This window comes from Lepisosteus oculatus, chromosome 8, assembly GCF_040954835.1.
Source record: "Lepisosteus oculatus isolate fLepOcu1 chromosome 8, fLepOcu1.hap2, whole genome shotgun sequence".
NCBI lineage: Eukaryota > Metazoa > Chordata > Actinopteri > Semionotiformes > Lepisosteidae > Lepisosteus > Lepisosteus oculatus.
The window spans coordinates 25932490-25955546 of NC_090703.1; the positions used below are offsets into that span (position 1 = coordinate 25932490).

General features: G+C 36.1%; 1 protein-coding gene across 13 annotated transcripts in view; it reads left to right on the top strand.

The window, feature by feature from the left end:
• gphna (gephyrin a) overlaps positions 1-23057 on the top strand; it is a 479030-nt gene that overhangs the window by 391044 nt on the left and 64929 nt on the right. For 4 of the 13 annotated variants that reach the window (XM_015351214.2, XM_015351219.2, XM_015351216.2 and 1 more), the window contains exons 9-10: positions 11992-12063; positions 13361-13402. The exons of 3 other annotated variants lie outside the window; for them this stretch is intronic. In XM_015351214.2, the coding sequence (XP_015206700.1) occupies positions 11992-12063; positions 13361-13402 (114 nt within the window). Of the gene's footprint in view, positions 1-11991; positions 12064-13360; positions 13403-14475; positions 14551-23057 lie in introns of all 13 variants that reach the window. 6 more of the 13 variants (XM_015351217.2, XM_015351221.2, XM_069193410.1 and 3 more) reach the window with 3 other exon arrangements.

The window sequence follows — 23057 nt, forward strand, 5'->3', positions numbered from 1 at the left end:
CAATAACAATTATTGCACGGTAATTATTGCACCTTCTGTAATTATTGCACGGTTGCATCTATGGTGTCCTATAAAACTGACAAAGGTAGCATTGGTTATAAACCATTTGTGTTTGAATAAGCTTTAATTGGAATACATATAATTCCTCCCGCCTATTTAACCAAAGAAATTATGTAGTGCACAGAACTGGGCTGCAAATTATAGTAACAACAACCTGCACAACCTTAGCCACATAAATTCTTCTGCTTCTGCTGTTGCGTCTTCAGCTTCTTCTTCTTTTTACTTCAGTTAATGTTTCATTTGCTTTTCTAACATTTTCTGAAAAACACGAAACTCACTTTTGCATTTTTTAGAAATAAAAAAGGGTAAAAATACAGAGTAACCTTAGCTGTTTAGAAAAATAATAAAATAATAAAAATATGCAAACTAGAATGAGGAATGTTATATATTTTACACAGTTATTGTTCAGCACCAAATCAGATATGGCTTACTCACTTGGCTCCGCTGTAGCTCTATGCTAGCAGCTAGTAACTCAAGCTTTCTGTTCGCTGCTCTCCACAGCTGATACTGTTTCACACTCTGTTTATTCTGCTGCTCAGGTCTGTAGGATAGACACACAGATGTTAATGTTTACTCCTTCCCCTTGCTTGTGTACAAATATAAATTAAAGTGGTCTCTGATATACACGATGGAGACCTAAGGGTTGTGTTTGGAAGATTCAAAGGTAGTGTTATAAAGGGATCCCTTTTGTAAACAAAACATATGTACTGTATATATGGGGCTGTTCTACAGCACATCAAGGCTATGTTTTAAACATCCTATAAACATGTAGCCTTACAAAAACCTCTGTTGAGTCCAGATTTCCCCCTGTTGCTCTGTGTTTCTCCCTTGGTGACTCAGTTCCTCCTAACTGTACAGGAAATATATTGCATCTTCATCTGATTTTTGTAGTGGCTACAGTGTGCATCATCTTATACCCCATCATTATAATACACATTAATTGTCATTGAATATTTGCATTTTAGCCCCTTCCATCAGTTAGGATATGGTGGATAAAGAGAGATCAGAGCTGTGATCAGAGCTTGGCATGGTCTGCAGAGGCAGGACTTGGCCATCCCTTTTCACTACTGTACAGTGTCACACAAGCACGTTCATTTTGAAATACAACCAAAAGTGTGGTTTTTATTTGCAGTGATAATGTGAAAAATATGTCCAAGTTTCCAAACCTGACCACAGTACTAGTAATTGTTTTGTCTGTCTTGTACTTAGTGTTTGGTGTTAGAAGTGTTCCAGAAACATGGCATAACATATCAATAATTATTTGTACATTATTATTAAGACAAAAAGCACAAGTAGATTCAAATTAGATATAAAAACATTCAGAAAAGCTTTTTTATAATGTGGCAGAAATTTCTGATTGGTGATTTAATCTTTGTGAATATAGTAGTTTTATAGGACTGTTGGGACTAGAAACAAGGTTTGCAGATGTTTTTTGGATTAGTCTTTTTGGAAAGTGCAAGACACTGAAAGTTGATACACTTGTAAGACTTTGCTTTTGTCACATGTTTCCTAGATATTACAGATGCAGCCATTCAAAACAAGCGGGGTATGCTGCGGTATAACACGGTGGGCGTGTCGCATCAAAACGCGCTATAACGTGTCATTTTGAATCATACCACAAATTACCATATGTCAATTAAATTGTTAATAGTATCCGGAATCACCTTGTAAAACCGCCAGGAGGAGCTAATAAAGCTTAACCTCTCATGTACAGCAGTTGAGCTTTTAAATTTAAACTGTGTATTACAGCATGTTAATCATCATACATTAAAAAGTTGGTATATTTTATGAAAGCAAGATTTCTAAATATCACAACATGTTCGTACTGTATGTACACAGCCGTACTGCAGGGTGTAGGGCTCAAATCCACGTGAGCCCGAAAGCCCTACATTAATGTTGTGCATTCGCCTGGCGCTGCGCGGTTTTCGCATCTCTCTCTCTCTGGGAGTGATGGCTGTGCCTCTGAGTCTGAGTCTCTCTGTCTACATTGTTTGTAAACAAACTGGTTTCACAGGTATTTTCAAAGTAGAATAGGGCGAGTCTTCCATGACAGACACTCCACCTTCCCCCACAGACACATGTTTTCTTAGAAAAACAGATTCACAACGCAAAGCTGCGTCAGTCTTCTATATAAAAAAAATCGGTTTGAACACCATGGGTGCTGTTTTTAAGACACTGCTGAGTAAAGTATAGAAATGTTCCTACTGTCAGCAGTATTGTGTATGTAGTTGACCCTTACCTGAATGAAAACAGGACATAAAGAAAGGGTTTCAGAAATCAAAGCTTTATTCCCGTGCTTACAGTCTGGGTAATTGGAGGGTACGCTGTTATGCTTCCTATGGTGATATACGTGTTTTTCACACGAAGCCGTATTGAGCAGTATTTCTCGCGTTGTGAACGTGTGTACACAGCGGTCCCCCTGGGTTCCAGTTAGTGAGTAATTACACATAGATGAAAAACCGGAGGTTTAAAAAAGAGAATTAGCTCACTGATAGTTTTATGTGGAGGCTGTGAACATTTTCACAAGCCATGGGCTTTACGAAGCACTTGGTTTGAAGGCTGTCTGTGTTTCCCTTACGAAGATATGAACAAAAGAATATTCGACTGTGGTAAAAAAAAAATGGCTTAAAAACGAAGCTGTATCAGTCTTCTGTGTAAAAAAATCATTTTGAACACCATGGGTGCTGTTTTTAATAAGCTGCTGAGTAAAGAATAGGAATTTTCCTGCTGTCAGCAGTATTGTGTATATAGTTTTATGTACAAGTTTCACAAGTAATGGTCTTTAAAATTAGGCTGGGCAAACTATTTTTTTAATTCTTAAAAAATAAATAAAAAATGAGATATAATGATGTGTTCCTGGTTAGACATTACACGACTTTAAAAGCTATAAAAACAGGTTTCGATAGTTAATAGCCATTTTTTATGCATGAAAAATTTGTGATTTTTCTTCCTTGTGATCAGCTTAAAATCTCTGTCTAAACTGTAAGGTTTTTACTTCTTAATTAAATGTTTAAAATACACGAATTTCATTATAACAACACACGTTTAGAATAGAAAAATAATATTCTGTTGTCTTCCTGGTATGTAGAACAGATCAGCAGGTCTTTTTTGCCCAATCAGAGGCTCTGAAAACAGCGTGCCGCCCACTGCACTGCGTCAGAGGGGGAGGTGGCACTTAGAGGGAGGAAATGCGGAGCCCAGTATTGCACAATGGGTCTATAGGCTGTAAAATGGCAGCCTTCACTCTGTCGTTTTTATGCAATTTTTTGGGCCACGCACGAATATTCTTATGTCCATATCTTCGCAAGAGAATCAGTGCGAATTTTAATACTATTTAAATGACCGCACTTCCCACCCCCTCTACTCTTCTCAGAGTAGAATAGGCTAACCTTCGGTGGATGTTTTGGGTTTTGCTTGTTCACATATCTCCCCTCTTTATAAAACGACATGGTTGAAAACTGTTCCAGAGCCACTGTTGTTTCATCAGTGAAAAGTACATCATGAAATGCCTCTCCCTGTTCAATCCATTGGAAAAAAGAAAAGGAGCATAAAGCGTCTGATGGTCATAAACGATATTCATTTAAGAACAGCATCAGAGATATTTTTTTTACTGCACTGCATCGAAGAGAATACCATACCACATTTTTTACTCCCTGGCAGAAACGGGCTTCCATAAGAATCAGTATAGCTTCTGGGAAATACATTTTTCCTGCATTAAAGTTTAACTCGTTCAGAGAGCCCTACATTACAAACTCCAAGCGTTTCATTTTGAGCTGAAGAAGGATTCACAGCTGAAATGTAGCCGGCTGACGCGGCTACCCACCAAAGTAAATGTATTGCAGTAAATGTTTATATCATTATATCTAATTTTTTATTTCTTGTTTAAAAATTAAAAAAATCGTTTGCCCAGCCTAAGAGGGGGGGTCTGCTCTCATTGACAGCTGACACTCTTCCATACACTCAAGTGAAAAATTAATAACGCTAATGTAAACATTATATAAATAACGTTATATACAATTTGTTGATAATAAAAATGTTAAGTTCTCTAAAGCGTTCTCAATCAAGTATGATAATTTACCTAGGGAGCTGTGTAAGCATGCGTAGGCAGCAAAAGATTGGCTAAACTGGGAAGAAAATGCTTTCAGAGAAAATGTTTCAGGTGTGAAGAACACAGATCCCCAATGCAATTTCAACCAAGCCTGTCCCCACACACACTGCCCCCACTGCAATTAGAATATTATGCTTTCATAGACAAACTATGCCTGAAAGGTGGAATTGAACCACTCTGTCGTTAAACAGCTACAGGTTTGAAGCCTGCACCCCAGACCACTGAGGATCATCTGAGGATTCACAATGCGAGATATACTGGTCAATACGTGTTCGTGCGAACAACCCGCATACTGTAGGTGATATTTAGAAATATATATCGTAGTATTGCTGTAGTTGTAGCGTACACAGGAGGGTGTAGGGTGCAATGCCAATGTTGCGCATCCGCCTGGCACTGCAGCCGAGGAATGCCCGGCACGCGCTCTTTCTCTCTCTCTTCACAATGCAAAACTGTGTCACTCTTCTGTGCTTAGTGCTTAGTGTACTTAGTGCTTAGTCTGCTAAGTGTATAAAACACTCACTTGCAGCATTGTGGGTGCTGTGGTTTAAATGCTATTGGCTTGTGAACAGCATTGCCCTCATCATAGGGGTGCACAGTGCCACATTAAGTAAAAGCACAAGAAAAAGAGATTCAGAACGCAGTCTTCTGTGTAAAAAAATCAGTTTGAACATCATGGGAGCTATTTTTAATAAGCTGCTGAGTAAAGAATATTTGAATTTTCCTGCTGTCAACAGTATTGTGTATATAGTTGACCCTTACCTGAATGAAAACAGGACATAAAGAAAGGGTTTCAGAAATCAAACAAAGCTTTATTCCCATGCTTACAGTCTGGGTAATTGGAGGCTCACCACAATTCACACTCATCCACATCACAGATCTGCCACACGCATATGCCTCAGGACGGTGACGTCACTGCCTTTCGTATGAATCCTTTCATATGGAAACATTGTGACACTGCGCTTAACAATCTTAAGAAGATCACAAAATAAGCCTGTTAACCTGGTTTTCGCCTAAAAAAATCACACCCGAGAAAGTGAAATAGCATTAACTAGCAAAGGTGTTTTGCAGATGTGGGCATAGTATGTAATTCAGGCTTTATGAACTCTAATAATTAATAACCCCAATTAATCGAATCCCTGGTGTGAGCTCATAAAGCCTGAATTACGTACTATGCCTACGTCTGCGAAACATCTAATCATTTACTCTAAAGATTTCAGTGCTTTGTATATTCTAAACGCAGTGGGGGCAGGGTGTGTGGGGACAGGTCACCATAGTAAAGTTAGCTTGAAGTTCAAGAAGGATTTTGACACGTATGTAGCTTTTTCACAAAACCTTGACTCAGACTCAGAGGCACAGCCAGCACTCCCAGAGAGAGAGAGATGCGAAAACCACACAGCGCCAGGTGAATGCACAACATTAAAGTAGGGCTTCCGCGCTCTCGTGATTTTGTGCCCTACACCCTGCGGTACCGCTGTGTACATACAGTACGAACATGTTGTGATATTTAGAAATATAAAAAATGCCAATATAATGCCAATAATATTTGCTATTTTAGTTTTTCAAAGAAATGTTTATTTGTTAAAAAAAAACCTGATGGCGATGGCTGGGTTTTAACACTTGACTTCAGGGTTATAAGTCAGTCATTTTACCTATCACGCTACCAAGGCAGTCATGTGACAAGCACATTTCAATGGAAGATCTTATATTTCTGTTTGTGCAACAGTACATTAATATAGTTATACTGTAATTTATTAAGATACATGAATCCATATTATATTCCCTATTAATACAATTCTAAAAGTAAGCTTTGTTTAATCCGATAACAAGCGTATTTGCAGAAAGGTTAAAACGATCAATTTTCACAAAGTATATAAAAGTACAGTAATATGGTCAGAAGGAGCACGTAAAAACGTCTCTAAAATAACCACATGTTAGACTTTGATACTTAAAATGTTTAGGGAGAAATTGAATACTGGTGTGTATTTTTTCTTTAAACTACCAAGACCAGAAATATACAGTTTACATAATATGTTTTTGTTCCTAAATTAATATCATTTATGACATTCAGATGTGTTATGCTCCTCTTCTTCTTATGCTCAGCTACTAAAATTTCCCTTTAGTTGTAAAATTCCATCGAAATATTAAATACTAAGTGGATTAAAATGTGCACAGTAAAGAGATTAAAGGATTAAATCTTTCTACTACTGACCAATGCAAAGTCGGTCATTTTGGCCAGCCAATCATGTACCACGGTACATTGCGGTGGCGCATGCATTGTTGCCCGCGTTACGGGTTTGTACTGCAAACTGTGAATGGCTGTATCTGTATTTTAATTTTCTTTCTCATATATTTGATCCTCAAAGTCAACATAATCTTTGGTATTGTGAATGGAGCTTTTAAATGTATTGTATTATATAGCAACTTACAGTAGGATTTGGGAGGAAAAATCTTTGATTTCCAATCAATTAAACCCCTTTTAAATAGTATTACTGTGAGAACAATTTACATATTTGAACAAACCTCTGTAGCCACTAATTTCGGATTCATGCTGGAAAATAAGTCTGTGCTTTTACATTTGCAGTAAAAAGTTTTCCAATGATGTCCCCTTAGTGATGCATAGTTTGCAGTCCATTGTTTCGATTTCAGTTTTGTCATAGTTTACTGTGGTTTAGTAATCCTAATTTTTGACACATGGTTTTGCCTGTTAAACACCATTCTTCTTCATTTTATTTAATGAGAATCACAGAATTCTGTAGCTTCAATTAAGAGAGGTCTTTGGGAGCATTTATACAAAATCAGAATCCAATAAGGTCAAACTCTGGGCTACAGGGTGAAGCAGAGGTTACTTTAAAAGATTTTCCAAATATCTGCATTTATACACGTCAGATATGATTTGAAAAGTTTAGGAATCTTTAAAAGACATGTCGACTGTAGATTCTCTTTCCTTTTCAGTAACAGTCATTGATAAGGAGAATTGTACTCTGGCCATCAAAACCATACCCCGATCTAAAGAAAAGCTGTCTATGTTTATTTCAGTTACATGTGATTGACATTTGTGTCCTTTGTGCATGTTATAGTAACAATGTATGAATCTAACCTCCATCATTAGCTCCTTACATTTATATAGAGTCTTTTAACAAAGTCTTCCAACCTCAAGTGATTCCAAAAGAAATTATTAGAGGGGATCCACCTTATCCACCTACATTCTACACTAGCAGCTCCACTACTCAGCAGGTTAAGTAAATAAGTGAGACATTTTCACCAGTTGAAGTAACAGGAGTGTTCACGGAAGCTGGATTGTACAGTCCCAGATTGGAATTTAGCCAGGACACAGTTAACACCTGTACAAACACATCCATGGGATCTTTAATGATCAAATAATCAGTACTGCAGTTTAATGTCTCCATCAAGGGGAAGCAGCTCCTACAGCACTGGGCCCCATGCTTTGTAGATTGTGGTCCAGAGGAAAGAGTATCACCTATAGTATTTGTCCACCAAAACAACAGCAGGAACTACGCTTTGCTTAGAGGCTCCCCATCCCAGTAACAACCAGAGCCTGCAATGCTTAGCTTCCAAAGAAGGCTCCACAAATGAAACGTTTCAGCGTGGAATATACATTTACTTAGCTTCTGTGATCTGATAAGATCAGAATCGAATCTCACTGTTTTATAGTTTTTTTATAGTAACAACATTTTTATTTTGTTTTATTTAAAATGTTATCTGTTTTGTTCCCATTTCAAGTGATAGCTGATGTTAAACTTTAGAAATGTTATACATTTTCTGATTTTCTCATGCACTCCACACAAATCCAAATATTTGGAAAGCAGACAAAACTTATTTCAGTCATCTTTGATGTTTGAAGTTCATAAGTTACCAGAAGATGTTACATGAATGCACATTTGTTTTTCATGGACGTAGGGTGTTCTTCCACCTTCAATTTTTGTGAGTGGGAATAAATCCAAAGATGCATTTAATTTTGTGGGTTTTTTTCATTTATGCATGTGATGTCTGCATTTTGCACTGTGAACTGCACTTCTACATTTATTATATTCACTAATTATATTAAATTAAGATTCTCTTAATTCTCTGGCATTCTATTGAAACTTAATTCCAAGAAGACTTCCTGGTTTTTGTAATGCTTCAGTGGTGATACTACAGTATGATGTAATGCTTGCACAGCAGCTAAAATTACATGAAACACTCTATATTTTAGTATATGAAGTATAGCTATTATATAATTTAATAAGTAACTATCAAGAAATAAATTAAAACATGACATTAGCATGTCCCAGACCTACTGGTGTTTTTTAAGCAATATCACACCTCTGTCCTGTCTTCAGCAATGTACACATTTACTGCCTCTTTTTTCTTTTACTATTTGGATCATCAATAGATCATCATCATCATCCACAATGTTGTGCACCAACATGCCTGTAATGCATCTCTTCATGCGTACGGGTCTCCCATGGATATTAAGCAGAAAGTGATTTATCCAGTATGCAGCTGCCTGGCAGTCATAGAGAAACTATCAGATGCAGTTAAAGAAAGAGCAAGGCTGCCACCGGTGTCTGAGTAAGATCTCGCTCCTCCTTTTCCTTACTGCTGGGTAGTGGGGTGGCATCAGGCAGCTCTTCCACAGCTCTGCCCTCCCAGCATGTTTATTAGCTCGTTTGTCCGTCGACGCTTATGTTTCTACTCTGAGTGCTTTTTTAATTAAAATGTACTTTTCTTGGGTGTGGGGAGTCAAAACCAATCTTTCTCCCTTTTGTTATTCTGTCCTGTCTGCTAAAATTGTCAGGTAAGATTGCATTCAGTGTTACTTGAGTCACATTGTCACAAGTGTGTCTTCTTTTTTAATGTTTTGAACCTGGCCTGTAAATTGAAATATATATTTGTTTGCTTGTTTTTTATTTCCATTTTGGTAGTTTTTACCATACCCTGGGTCCTTCAGCTGACCTGTAGTAGATTTGATACTGTACATAATTAAGTGGTTTTCTTCCTCTGGTTGATTGCAACAGGCCATAAACCTGTTACTTTTGCAGAGCATTTTCATTTTCCTTAAGGGAACTCTTAAAGAACTATAAGAACACTTGGTGTGTGTACACATTTGCATGCTGCTTTTAGATTAGTTTGACTCCATTTCTTGGTATCACCAAGCAATCTTGGTGCCTCTACGAAACTGCAAAAGGAAAGCAAATACAGGGGTACTTAGATACTGTCAAGTCCATCTGCTATTGTGTGATGAGGCCCTGAAAAGCAATTAGTGATTCAGCAAACATGCATGCTGTGTCTGGTATAGTGCCCAATGGGAGAACAGTTCAAATTGATTTTGGCACCCTGATTTTCTGAAGCGTGTAGACTTTGAGCAACCTCAGCAAAGAAGAACTAAAGTTTCTCACTTGAGCACAAGAAAATCATTTCTTGAACACACAAATACAGAAGGATCCTGTATTACAATTAACTGTATTATCTGTATTCTGTATTACATTATTATTCTGGACTAATATCCCAAAGCAGCAATGTTCTCCCCATGTGTGCGTGGGTTTCCTTTCTCACCCCAGTCCAAAACATACTGATAGGTTAATAGGAAAATTTCCTGTACCCTGTACAAGTATGTGCATGTCTCTGTGTGTGCCCTTCTGCCCTGTGTTGGACTTGCGTCTCATCCAGGGTGTCTGCCTTATGGTCCTGTTTTTCGGGATGGGCTCCATCTCCTCATAACTAGCTTCATTTACAACTGAAATCCACTTAGTATTGTTAATGAATCCAGTTTTATTTCAGTTAGCAAGGTTTATTTACCATGAATGTTAGAAATAGAAACACTATGCGGTTCAAATTCTTTCTATCCATCACATTTCGAAGGTGCAAGAATGACATAATTTGTACATATCTGCAAAATCTCAAAATTAACCTTAAAACTATGTTTAAAATTCAGATGGAAAAATGAAATTCTGCAATGTGTTGACCATAACCTCTCTGGCTACAGCTTGTTATTCATAGAGGCTTTTTCAATAGAGTACCTTGGTTTCAGCACTAGGTGGATATCCCTTAAATAACTTTTCATTTATTATCACAGAAAAGAGGTGCAGGACCCAGAACTAGTTAATTTAACCTAAAAAGTGTTTTTTCACCTAGCATTTATTTTCTCAAATTAATAACTTCTCAGATATATATTGTGTTGTACAAGGTTCTCCTTTTCCCTAAAATATTAATTCAATTTAAAATTGCTTTTAATATTTAATTTAAATTCAAATATACAAATATACTTTTATCTGAAACAGAAAAAGAGATGAAAAAATTCTAAGCCTAAAATGCAAAAAATGTGTTAATTACTGTACATTTTATGTTAAAGCCTAGACATGTTATGTTAAAAACATGTTAACATGTCTAGTTAAAGAAATATGAACTAGGGCGGAAAACCGGACTAAAATCAAATCGGGCTGAAATTTGTATATCAGTCTGTACTGCTGATCCCATCATCTGCTCATCTTGCTCAGGTGAGCATTGTCATTCACTACAATAACATTTACACTAGAAAAAACTACAAGCATTCTGTGCTTCATAGTGGATGGAACTACAGTATACAGTATACCTGGTTGACTGAGCAGTTCTGTGAACACAGAGATAAGACCTGGATATCAAAGACATGTGTGGCTGTTGCTGAAGATCCGTTGCTACACTACTATTCTCCCATGACTGCCCAATTTTGAGAGAAATGGAAATGATCATAAGTAATCTTGATTTACATGTGGAGAGAAACAGTCCACATAGGCCCATTGATTTCAACCACAAACTGCTTTTGGCCTACTCATAAGTATCTGGGGTTATGTTTTATGGAGTTCATGTGTATGAAGACAGTTCCTCATTTATAAGCATTGAAACAGAAATATTGATCACTAAGGTCACAGTGCTAATTGGCAATGTGAACACAGTTAGTCACCCTACTGAGTATTGAAAGTTGTTCATCTGACCATGGGCACCCTTTGCCTTAGTGTTTATGAATGTCTTTGGTTTCTTGAAAGTGTTTACAAAGCCTCAGGATCATACAGACAGTGAACTGTCTCTATCGAACCAGATTTCCTCTGTTTTAGAGAAATTAACCAACCAAACTGTGGATACACTATAATGCACTGTAATATAATGCACCATTCAAGCAAAAGAAAAACTTAAAATTTTTACTTAAAATTCAGTCAAAAACTCAATACATTTTTGCTGATTTTAAACTGTATTATTTTGAAATTCAGTTTCTTGTGTTACTTGTGCTACAAAGATGCAGGAAATCACATTAAAATACCACCACATTTTTTGCTTTGCCTGTGATGTACTGTAGTTTCAACTATTAACAATAAGACAGTAATAAAGGTCAAAAGATGTGTTTAACTTTTTAAGGCTAAAACTTGGCACCTATTTTTGAGATCCAAAAGCATGAATTTCAGTAGTGTAAAAAACATTATTGCATGGGCAGTTAAATGTTTAATGTTAGTTCACAACTCTAGAGATGGAGCGCTAACTAACTGCATACTGAAGGAGAACCTTGTGCAAGGAAGGAAGTTTTCTTTTACTATTGGAACATAAAATTCCTTATTGATTAGGGCTTGAGCTAAATACAAACAACCTAACCATCTTAAAAGGCATCACTTAAAAACCAAAATAGAAAGAGCACCTTCAGAAGGAAATAGAATAGTGAGAGTGTGAGAGAGAAAGCATAAAAGTGTAGGAAGACTAAGCAAAAAAACACATTAATCTTTTAGAGAAAACTATTCAAATGTGTAACCATTCCAAGTGTGCCTTGTCTCAATTCACTCTCTGATGTTTACATGTAGCTCCATCGAAAGCTGGAGGAGCTCAGAGGTCACCTTGAGGGCAATGTGAAAGGATGCTCACTCAGAGTAAATGTACGATTTCTCTCGGTGATGTTCTTTTTCTCCTCTTGATTTTTCTTTTTCTTTTTTACGTTTGATTTCTGATGACTGGTCACCCCAGATCTTGACTGGTCTGCCGACTCATCCCCATACATTCTGTTTTTACTTTTTTGTGTGTTCAGCAGGGGTTTCATTTGAGTGTGGCAAGAGATGTTTACCCATTTCTTTGACACATTAAGGGGAAAGGAATGTCATAGAATCTATTAATGTGATAATTATTACTTATCTGAAAGTATGATTATCATCACTGGCCTTTTTAAATGATGATTGTCCTTGTAAAAAGGTAAAATGTATTCATGCTTCTGTTTTTTAAACCCTTCTGTTTTAGTAGGTGGATTCTATTTAAAAAGTGCAGCACTACTACAGTATTATTACAGTATTATTATCGATAAAATGTTATAAATACAGAATAAATATATTGCAGTTGATTATATTTAGTACCAGTGCACAAAAATAATACTGCTGTACAGTTTCTGCACTCTTTTTTCATTAAAATGTAAACAAAGCAATCACCTATCATGGCTAGCTGAAAGGAGCATTGCTCTTTTGGTATGTGTTTCCAGTTATTTTTAGAATAACTGAAGTAGAAGTAGTATAGAACCCATTTAGAAAAAGTGAATGCCTGCAGTCTAGTGGTATTTATGTGGTGTTTTCATTGACCCTCATCCCTCATTTCTTATATTCCCATTTTCTCTGTGAATCTGAGCAAGGTGTCTGGACACAGAGATTTCCACAAACAGAAATAGGACATGTCTGGCATCTCATGTATTTTTAATCATGAATGTTTAGGCCTTATTTCTAGAAGTACTGGTGGAGGAATTAGTTTGAATGCATATTTTAAGATTTTTCAAAAGCAGTTTTAACAATATCTCAATACAATCTTTAGAGACAAATCCTTTTTCAGTATACAGAAACTGCCCTTCCTCGGGCATTTTGTTTTTTAATTACAATGATTACTATAAAAATAAATGCTTTTATTTCTGAATGATAATTGGTTTGGCTTTCCTACCAGTGTCAATCATACTGCTCAATCTCACAAAAAAACTATGACATCAGTTCCGTTACTTTACCAAGGAAAAAAACATCCTGCTCGCTTTATTTTTAGATTATGAGAAGCACATCTTTTACCTCAGCCTTGAAGTCAGAAGTAAAACCCCTGCTACTGTCTGAGTTCTGGGACCACCCATGCAGAAAGCCTTTTGAAATCCTCCCGTTGGCGTCATTTCCTTTTTTTAACAGTGTTCTCTTTTCCCCTCCACTGCACCACCAGGCCCGGCTCCCTTCCTGCTCATCCACCTATAGTGTTTCTGAGGTATACCTGCATGTGTTATATGACATCATCACCAAGCCATACGCCACTCTTTCACTCAGCCACTCCTGTCTGCCTGGTGTTGTCTCAGAGTGGTGTTTGCTGCTGTGCATGCTGATCCCGCAAATCCTTCTGTCAATTAAGGGAGAGAACATATATATATACATATATATTATAAAAAAGCTTTTGGTGCTGTTTTAATACCTCCCCTTCCCTTTTCCACTTCTGTAGCCATTTTTAATGTTTTATTTTGACTGGCTCAATACTGAGTGTGTCCATCATCATTTTGAGATGTCCCTTGCTGTCTTTCTCTCTCTCCATTGGGTCTTTACTCCTGAGGGGGGGGGGGAGGTGTGAACTAGTGGTCTCTCAATTCTGCTGTTGCAAATCAACGAAGATTTGAAAGGTCATAATCTCATGTGGCTCATGTGGAGCAAAGGTCTTATTCGGGATTTAAGTCGGCCTTTCCAATCGATGTTGTGGTTTTGGATATGTTAGTTTTAATCTTTATTAAAACTAAACCTTCGGTACTGTTACATAACAAGAAAGAAACATGTTAATTAAATGGTTTTACCTCCGGTATGCTCCCCCTTTGTGATTAAACAAGTCTCTGCTTCTGGAAAAACGGTTCTACCTTGGCACAGTGGCAAATGTAGTCTCTTATTTGTTCATGTAAGTGGAAAATAAGTTTAAGTTGGCATTGAAGAAATCAGGGTAAGATGGGGAAAAAACTGTAAGAAATTTTTCATATTGAAAGTCTTTTCCTGTTTAGCGTTCTTCAACAAATGTTTACTGTCACAGAAACACAGAGGGGGATTAATTACAATGTCTCTCACTAATTTTGCATTGTTTTCTGATTGGCTGAAAGAGAAGGTTAACAGTACCCTTCATTTCTTTGGAAAATAAATTCTTCTGAAATTAAATATTTAATTTCTGAGGTTTTTTGTGTGGTGTGCCCTTTTACCATAGCTTTGTTCCGTTGTTTGTTTAAATAAAACTGCACTTATTGGCTATATATTACAGTTGTGAGTTGTGTAACAATAGGCAGAATGTGATTTTGCTGTGGATTTCTCCAGGCTGCTCGGAGAGAGTTCAGGGCACACCTTGATGAGGTCATCACGCTCAAGTCAAGGTACTCTACCTTGGACCAGGTAAAAAGCTACCTTATTCCACTCTGCCAGCATGTAGGCCACTGCAGAAAGACCCAGATGACTGTTTCCAAAAACATGGAGTGAACATGGAAGCTGTTTAGTGGTGAAATGAGTCGCATCAGAGCTCAAAGACTTGAATGTCATTAACTGGTTGTAGCCCTCAAGATCTTTTTGAAAGATGCCTTTTAATGAATTCTTAACCAAGGTCATCTCACTTAAGTACTGATGTAAGGAGTGGGCATGTTATGATATTTAAAGATGCATGTCTATTTAACATATTAACATATAAACATATTGCTCAGCAAAAGACGTAGCCTGGGGGTTTATTTAAAGAAAAGAAACAGAAACTTTCTACATAGCGGCTCTTCAACAATGCCATTTGCCTCTTAATTATCAATGGATGCTCTTCAGGGAATCAAGTAAAGATTTTATATCACCACCATGTGATTACAAAAACTAGGGCACAATAGGCTGGAGGTTCCAAAGCTAAAAAAGCTGGAATTCTTTTGACTTCCTTAATTCAATGTATATACAGTAATTATTATGTATTGATTCTTACAGATTCTATTTAAGAAGGCAGACAGTACCTTATGTGCAAATTGTCCATTCTACTCACATTATTGATGAGTATTGCCTATAAGAACAGGTACAGAGGAAGACAGCCATGACAAATAGAGGAAGTTCATAAGTACACTACCAATAGATTTTCAATACAGTTGCATTATTTGCAGTGGTACATGGGTAGAATTGGTCCATTGGCATGGCATCTCCAAGCTTCTGATACTGTCAGCTTTTAACAGGTTGATTACATGGTTCAAGAAAAACAAGAAGACATCAGTTAATGTTTTTCAGAACAGTGAATCAGTGAATCACCTTGTACTACAAAATAGTGAGTCCTTTGCACACAGAGGACAGTGCTTTCATGGAATTCTGTACTATAGTTCTGACCTTTCAGGATAAAGGCGATATGAGAGTCTTATCAGATGTGAAACTTCTTGAGAGGACAGTATACTATCTTTATCCAATCCATATCAATCTGATCCCATTGATCCTTATCTTGTAACTATCTTATCCTCTGTATGAGGAATAAGCTGCTCTACTCATCCATTGATTCCTTACACTAATGTGGAGTCCCACTCCTGTTTTTGCTGATATTCTACATGGCTGCACTATAAACAAATGTATTTTTCAAGTCCAGAGACTGTTTACTTATGTAAACTGTCCATGTTGAGTATTGTTATAATGAAAGATATATTTTTAGGTTTGGGACTTTCTGTCTTAACTGGCTAAATGCATGGGTTCACACAGGTGTAGTTAACATTTTTGCAGTTACAGTATGTATCTGATGCAGATTGTTGATTTAAAGTTTTTGAAAAAATATTATTTTGTTAAACCCACCCCAATTTGGAATAGGTAATTATATGTTTTTGAGTCTTCTCTCACAGCCTTCAACCCCACAAGTGCACAGATGGTAAAATTAGGAATTGTAGGCAGACTCCTCCAATCTGCCCACCTTCAAGCCATTAATATTTTAACATGGCACAGGCAACAGCCCCATACTGGAGGTTCAGTGCAGACTGGAGGAGAGATATATCCTTTGCTGAAGGATTTACTTGCATGCTTGCAAGTATCTGGGTGGCTGCACAGGTGCACAGGTTGCTGAATGGCTGAAAACAGAGAGAACCCTGACTGACTAATCCCAATCCACCCTAAGTGACACTCAGCCATCTGTGCACCACCACTTAGGAAATCCCAGTCACAATTGGCTAGTGACCCAGGCTCAATTATAGCGCTTAGCTTGCATGAGTGTTCTTTACAAACTCATTGGGTGAGCAACTGGGAATGCTCAATACAGGAACTGTACATGACATGTTATGGAAAGTTAAAACTACACCTTGAAAAAATATTTAACCACATATAAAGGGGAATTAATTAATATTTATTTAATATATGGGCCTTGATACTTCAAATACATAAAGACATATATTCATTTACAAAGTTTAAAAAAGCGTATGTCTGTCTAAGACCTATGTTGCCTAGATTTAAATATTTGCTGTAATTGTGCATCACAAATTCCCAAAATGTTTTTTGTACAGTCAAAAAGTTTGCATTTGCAATAAAGATTATCCTTTGCAAACAAATTGGGTTTGTAACAACATAAGTAAATATGTGTAGTATTTGCAAGGACATCAATAAAATTAAAACAAAAAATATAAGAAACTTACATAACATTAAATATATTTAAGGATTACAATTTTACACCAACATGTAAAATATCAAAATAATAGTCTAACATTTCTTAACCAAATTCAATAATTACTAAGTTCTGAATGAAGCTAAACCATATTAAGAAACCAGTAAAGTCATCTCATTTAATTGGCTTTACATAAAGATGTCTTATTTAAGGAAATGCAACCAATATATTTTGTAATTTACTATAGTCAGATTTTTGATAACCACCAAAAAAGAGCAGGAAAATAAACTGTTTTAATTATGTGAAAATCTTAAATAATATAAAATTATTTTCTATTGATTATAATTTGTGTGCCAGCTACCTTTTGTTATTGTTTAGGTTTTAAGAACTTTTTGCAACAGTTATAACTAGAGAGAGAAATACTGTATTACTTGCTGTGCTTGCCTTCATTGTATTATGCAATACTTCATTTTAATTATGTCAAACATACATTGTGCTTCTTATTAATTCATGGGAAGAGATTCAGATGGCAGAAAGTGATACCTCAGATTCACGCACAATAACATTAGTGTTTAATTCCATTTGCATCAAGCATTTGATTATGTTTTTAGAGCTGTAGTCTCACAGACGAATAATAAAAGGTTTCAGTGTAGTCATTGTTGTTTCAAAGGTTTGAGTCCTTAATATAGTAATCCCATATTGTCCATAGCTTTCTGTGGACAATTAAGCCAGTCATACTGAAGTATTGATGTTTTTTAAAAGTCATTCCTCTGTTTATTTGGTTCCTTTTTGGTTGTTTTCATTTCCTCTATATGCTATTCTGTGTCTTCTTAAATTCTTAACAGCTCCTCGCCTGGGAAAAATGCTAAACCCATCCAGTTTTAAGAGGGACAATTGTATCCCTTCCCCACAGACTTATGCTGTTGACTTTTTAAAAGGATGTAGAAACTGCTATGATTCTTGGAAGGCTATAGTTAGGAATTTCACATTTTCTTTTCAAAGGATCTCTTAAATACTTAAAGATATGACCAACTTTAGTGGAAAATTGTTTTACAATTTGTATACTTTAGAATTTGCAAACATGAACAGCAGTGTCTGGGATATTAAAATTGGACCACAAGGCATCCTGCAATTGAAAAGTCTAGTCATTGTGGACAATTTAAGCATTTAATAAATGCATTCTCTGCATTATACATTATATGCCAATACGCATTCCAAGCACAGCAAATTATCTGTTTTTATCATGTTTTTTTTTCAGATTGTAGTTTGTTTCCGAAATATAAGAAGTGTATTTGATATTATCATTGTGTACATAAGGAATGTTACAAACAAGAGTTGACTATTTGGCAGAGTTGCTAACTAAGTCAAGCATCTCTTTATGCTATTTCATAAGAGATCCTACTGAATGAATAGTTAAAGACATCACTCACCCTTTGTGTTTTAATAACTCCTATTCTTAATTGTAAATGCAATTAGTTGTAATTCTTTATATCTCTTAATTTAAGATGGCATAGGTCTCCATGGCTGTTTCCTGCTTAAAACACACTGATACATAAATAAGGATTGAAAGTAAAAATCACAGGCATATCCTTGAAAGAACAGATAAATCAATGATTCTTGAAATGCAAATAAATAATGCTAACATAATAATTGTTCAATGTGTAAGGGAGACTAAGTGAGACAGTACTGCTGTTTTGTAGCTCTTGGGTTAGGGGGAAGTTTTTATGCTGTCCCATTTTCATGTGGATTTTAGACATCCCAACTTTCAAAAAATGATTTCAGGGAGGAGGGGGGGCGGGTAGTGAAAACTTGCAGACTGGGGAGACTAATTATTTTATTTTATAGCTGTGATTTATTTACTTGAAATAAATCACAGCTATAAAATTAAATAATTAGTCGATAGAAACTATAATATCTATGCAAACTTTCTTTGCAAACATTCGTTATGCTGAGATGCGGCTTATTTTACCAGATTTGAGCAGATTCTCAGATGGATCAAAGTCATATTATATAATTGAATAATTCATTGAGGAATTTTCAGACCAGGGGTGTTCCCAACAGAAAACTTTGGGAGTGGGGGGCAATTTCCGGGTGATTATGGATCACTTGCGGGACTCAGGGAGGAGACGCTGATTTCCGGGAGACTCCCGGTTTCCTCTCACCTTTTAAAGACATGCTGACTAGTGTATTTTGGAGTCTCTAAGTTTTCTCTGTGTGCTTATATTTGCATTCTCTGTGATGGATGTGTCCCATTCAGAATGTAGTCTCACTAAGGTTGCTCCAGGTTCCTATGACCCCTACCCAGGTGTCTCTCTAGTAATGGGAGGATGGTTGTTTTTTCTCCTAAACATGGTTCCCTGTAGTTCTTTACTGACTTCAGTCATTGGTTCAGCAGAAATTTTCCAAGACATCCAGATGTTGTTGTTTCAGGTTTTCCTTAAATGAAAATCTCACAGACAGTGCTGAGTCTGTAACTATTTGTTGCAATGCCTCAAGTAATTATGATGTTCCTTTTCACTTGTAATTTAGGGATTAATGTGTAAGTTACATTTTTGGCCTTTTAAAGTGTTTTTTTTTGTATTATTAGGTTGAAATTTTGCTGAACTCTGTCTTTAGTTCTAATCCTTATGCTATATTTTAAATAGCTTTTCTAAAGAGTGTGAAAGCTTACATGTTCACAAATAAAGAGTATCTTAAAAAGATCTCAAAAGTTTGAGAACCTGATAAAATAAAGTAGAAAAAATAAAGTAGATCCTATCCCTTAAAATGAAATGGTGCATCAAGCAATCGTAATCTAAAAGAATTGTCAAATGATCCCATGTTTGAGTTGTAGCACTACATAACTACAGTAGTTATAGTCTGCGATCTGTCACTGGCATGAATTTACAGCATTTCTTCTTACAAAATTCAAGAGATTTGAAAATGCTCCAAACTTAACAGTTTCTCATGCCCAATCCCTGTGCAAAGAACTCTGAAAACTCTCCCTGTCCAGGAACCGGCTATTCAGGATACTGTTGGAAACTTGAAATTGTGCCTATTTTATATTTTAACTCATTATTGTATTATCTGTGCATCTGTGAAGTAAACTTACCTGTAGGAGGGGACCCATGCCATGATCCACTGAACTGTAGCCACCAGCTACGTGAAGCTGGTAGCTATAATGTGCCAACAGTTTCATTACACAGCAGATCAGGTGGAAAACTGAAAAACTGCTTCACCGGTTTAATGAAGGGGGACCTTTAGGGAGGCCAGAATGGAATAGTGAAGCAGAATTCAGGGAGGACACCCCTGCTCTTATTGAACAGTTCTGTTGGATATTTAATTACCAAGTAATCAGGAATGAAAAGCAGAAAGAAGAAACATCTGAAAACAACTCACAGTATGAAACGTTGTGTTTCTTTTTTCAATTTTTTTTCTAATTTTCAGTATGGAATGAGGGTTTGCTTGTTTTCGGCAAATAAACCAAAGACAGAAAAAGACATACTTCACAGAGTTTTTTTCAAGGGAAATCCGTCCTCCAGTGAGTTGAAACACAGAAATAGGTTCACTTCAGGCTAAATTAGTAAAGTGGCTGGAGCCACTGGATATATATTTTTAAATTTACATATTCTAGAGAATAAAAGACAAAAACGCTGTTGGGTAACAAGATAAACAGAATTAAATATGCAAAGACCTTGTAACTTCAAAACATTTTAGAGCATTTTTAATGAGTTCTGAAATGAGAAAAAGTAATTTCTTGTTTTCATTTGTAAAGCTAATATTTCTGCTGGTTGTAATGAGTCTCTGCTTTTGAAAGGCCTACCCAAACCTGCCTGTCAGGAACAGGCAGGCGCTGGAAAGGTACTTCCCCATCACAACATGCTGAGCAGCCCATTGACAAACAAACTTAGATGCAGCAACAGACCATCATATTCTGTGGTGCTTACTTTTTTAGTTGCTATCTTTTCTTTCTGAAATATTTTTTGTTTTTTAACATCTCACATGGAATTCTTTTCAGAGAGACAATTGCATAGGAAGCATTGAGGTAAAATAAAATAGCAAACTAATTTATTAAATAGCTGTGAAACTCATGAAAGACAAATTATTTGAATGGCTGAAGAGTTTAAGTAGACCCATCCATTTAATCTGAACTTGTTTTAGATTTCTTCTGTGAAACATGAATTAACCACACTGCAGTACATTCTATTTTATAGTAACTACTACTGTATATACTGTACACACTGTATGTATTATATTACATACTGTGTGCGCTCCAGTTCTTTGGTTAGCTATCAGCACTGCACTAATACAGTGCATGTTCTGTGACATAATGAGAATTGCAAGATAATTCTGCAGTGTGGAAATATTAAGTACCTGATAAAACCAATAGGAGACACTATTAACTAAAGTGAATCTGTTCTCTACACAAAATCACAAAACAACAATATTCCATCTTTTCATTCTGCTTTTTTTACAGTGACATGATTTATGTGTTCCTACTCTAATCCTGGTTGCAGGTATTCTGCAGATGCTTACTCTGGGTGAAAAACAATTATCTGTTCATCCTTGCAGGCCTGTTGTCAGCAATATTTCCTTTAGTGTTTCTCCTGGTTTTATGCACAGATTTAATTTAACTTCATTATTTGTACTTGTATACCACCACCATTTCCTTCATTAGCTTTATATTTGCAGGTGCATTCACAAGGTGTTGTAGAAGTGATCATGCTGTTCTTGGTTGTGAAATGACATTTAAAGTAATGTCATTATGTTGAAATTTAAATTATTAAATTAAATTAAAGTTGTACTTAACATGCAGTGTTCCACAAAAGGTATAAAATGTCTTCATTTAAATGAAACCTTTATCCAAGATAAATTAGGAGAATCAAAATGCAAAATTATATAGTATGTAGCCTTCAAAATACACACTATAATATTTTCTACAGTTGTTATTAAGATTTTACATTACTTTTCTACAAAGTGGTATCATAAGCACTAATGCAAATGTATAGTGAATAAGTAATTGAAGAGAATAATTTTGTACTTCCCTTATTCCTTTTTTATTCATTTCACAATTTCACAAATGCGGCAAGTGAGTACTAGTTATAAAATAATCTAAATGCAAGTCCTCCAACCTTCTTAGGATAAAACAATAATGAAAAAATGATTAATAAATATAACAACAAAATTACAGTTTGATTTTACACCACTGAGGGTTGAGATCTTTGATCACAAGTTCAAGACCAGGTCATGCCTGTAGCCATCCATGACCATAAGAACATAAATAAGAAACATAAGAACGGTTACAAATGAGAAGAGCCCTGTCTAGCCCATTTAGGAGTTAACAGTTAATTGATCCAAGAATTCATGCTCCCACCACACTTAACCAGGATTCCCCAAGCAGTAATGTACAGTATACTGAGGGTAGAGTGGTATTAATCAGAATGGGTTCTCTCAGCTCACAAAGGCACAGCGATACCTGCAGACTCCCTGGCCGTTTCAGGCATGTGGTGGTGTTGGGGAGAGACACACCTCTCCTCCAGTCAGAAATGAACCTTGGTACAGGTCAGTGTGATCCTGCAATCTGTTAAAAGATAAGTGACTCAGAAGCTGGCTGCACCTCCTCATCCACCCTTATGTACAACCAAAGGGATCGTAGCTGTAAGACTTGAAAAATACACAAAAGATTACACAAAATGTAGTGGATATAGCAAAAATAATTGGCAATTGTATTTTTTTAATTGCATTGTTTCAGTAGTTTTTAAAGGTGTGATTTGATAAATGTCTGCAATCAGTGTAATAGTAATTTAGCACACAGCAGAGTACGCATTTAGGAATATTCATTTTCTGGGGTGTGGTGATACCATCTAGCAGTTAAATATTATAAACTGGTGTGGAATCCAGGAATGTGTGTATAAGACAGTCTTAAATATTCTGTAGTTTATCACTTTGTCTTCAGTTTTGTCTCTTATTAAATTTATTTTTTATACTAATCTGGCTAATCCAGTTTCATTGCTGTTTTGTTCTGTGAAAAAATAGAAAACAAGTTCAATTGTTATGGGAAATCAGTTTTTTGCTCCAGTGCACAATTTGTCACCAAATGCTAGAAAGTCATTAAAACCTTGGTGCAAATCTAGCATGACAATGATGGTGTGGAGAGAGGGTTTTTTAAATTTCTGTCTTAGTTGTTAGTTATTTGGCATCTTAGATGGATTTTTTTTCTGGTGTTAAAATCTTCTAAAAGTATTTCTGCCGGTTTTTTAAATGATTTGTTGTTACTTTTTATCCAGACAGCACAGAATGTATACACATTTTTATAAATCTTTCAGTGATGATT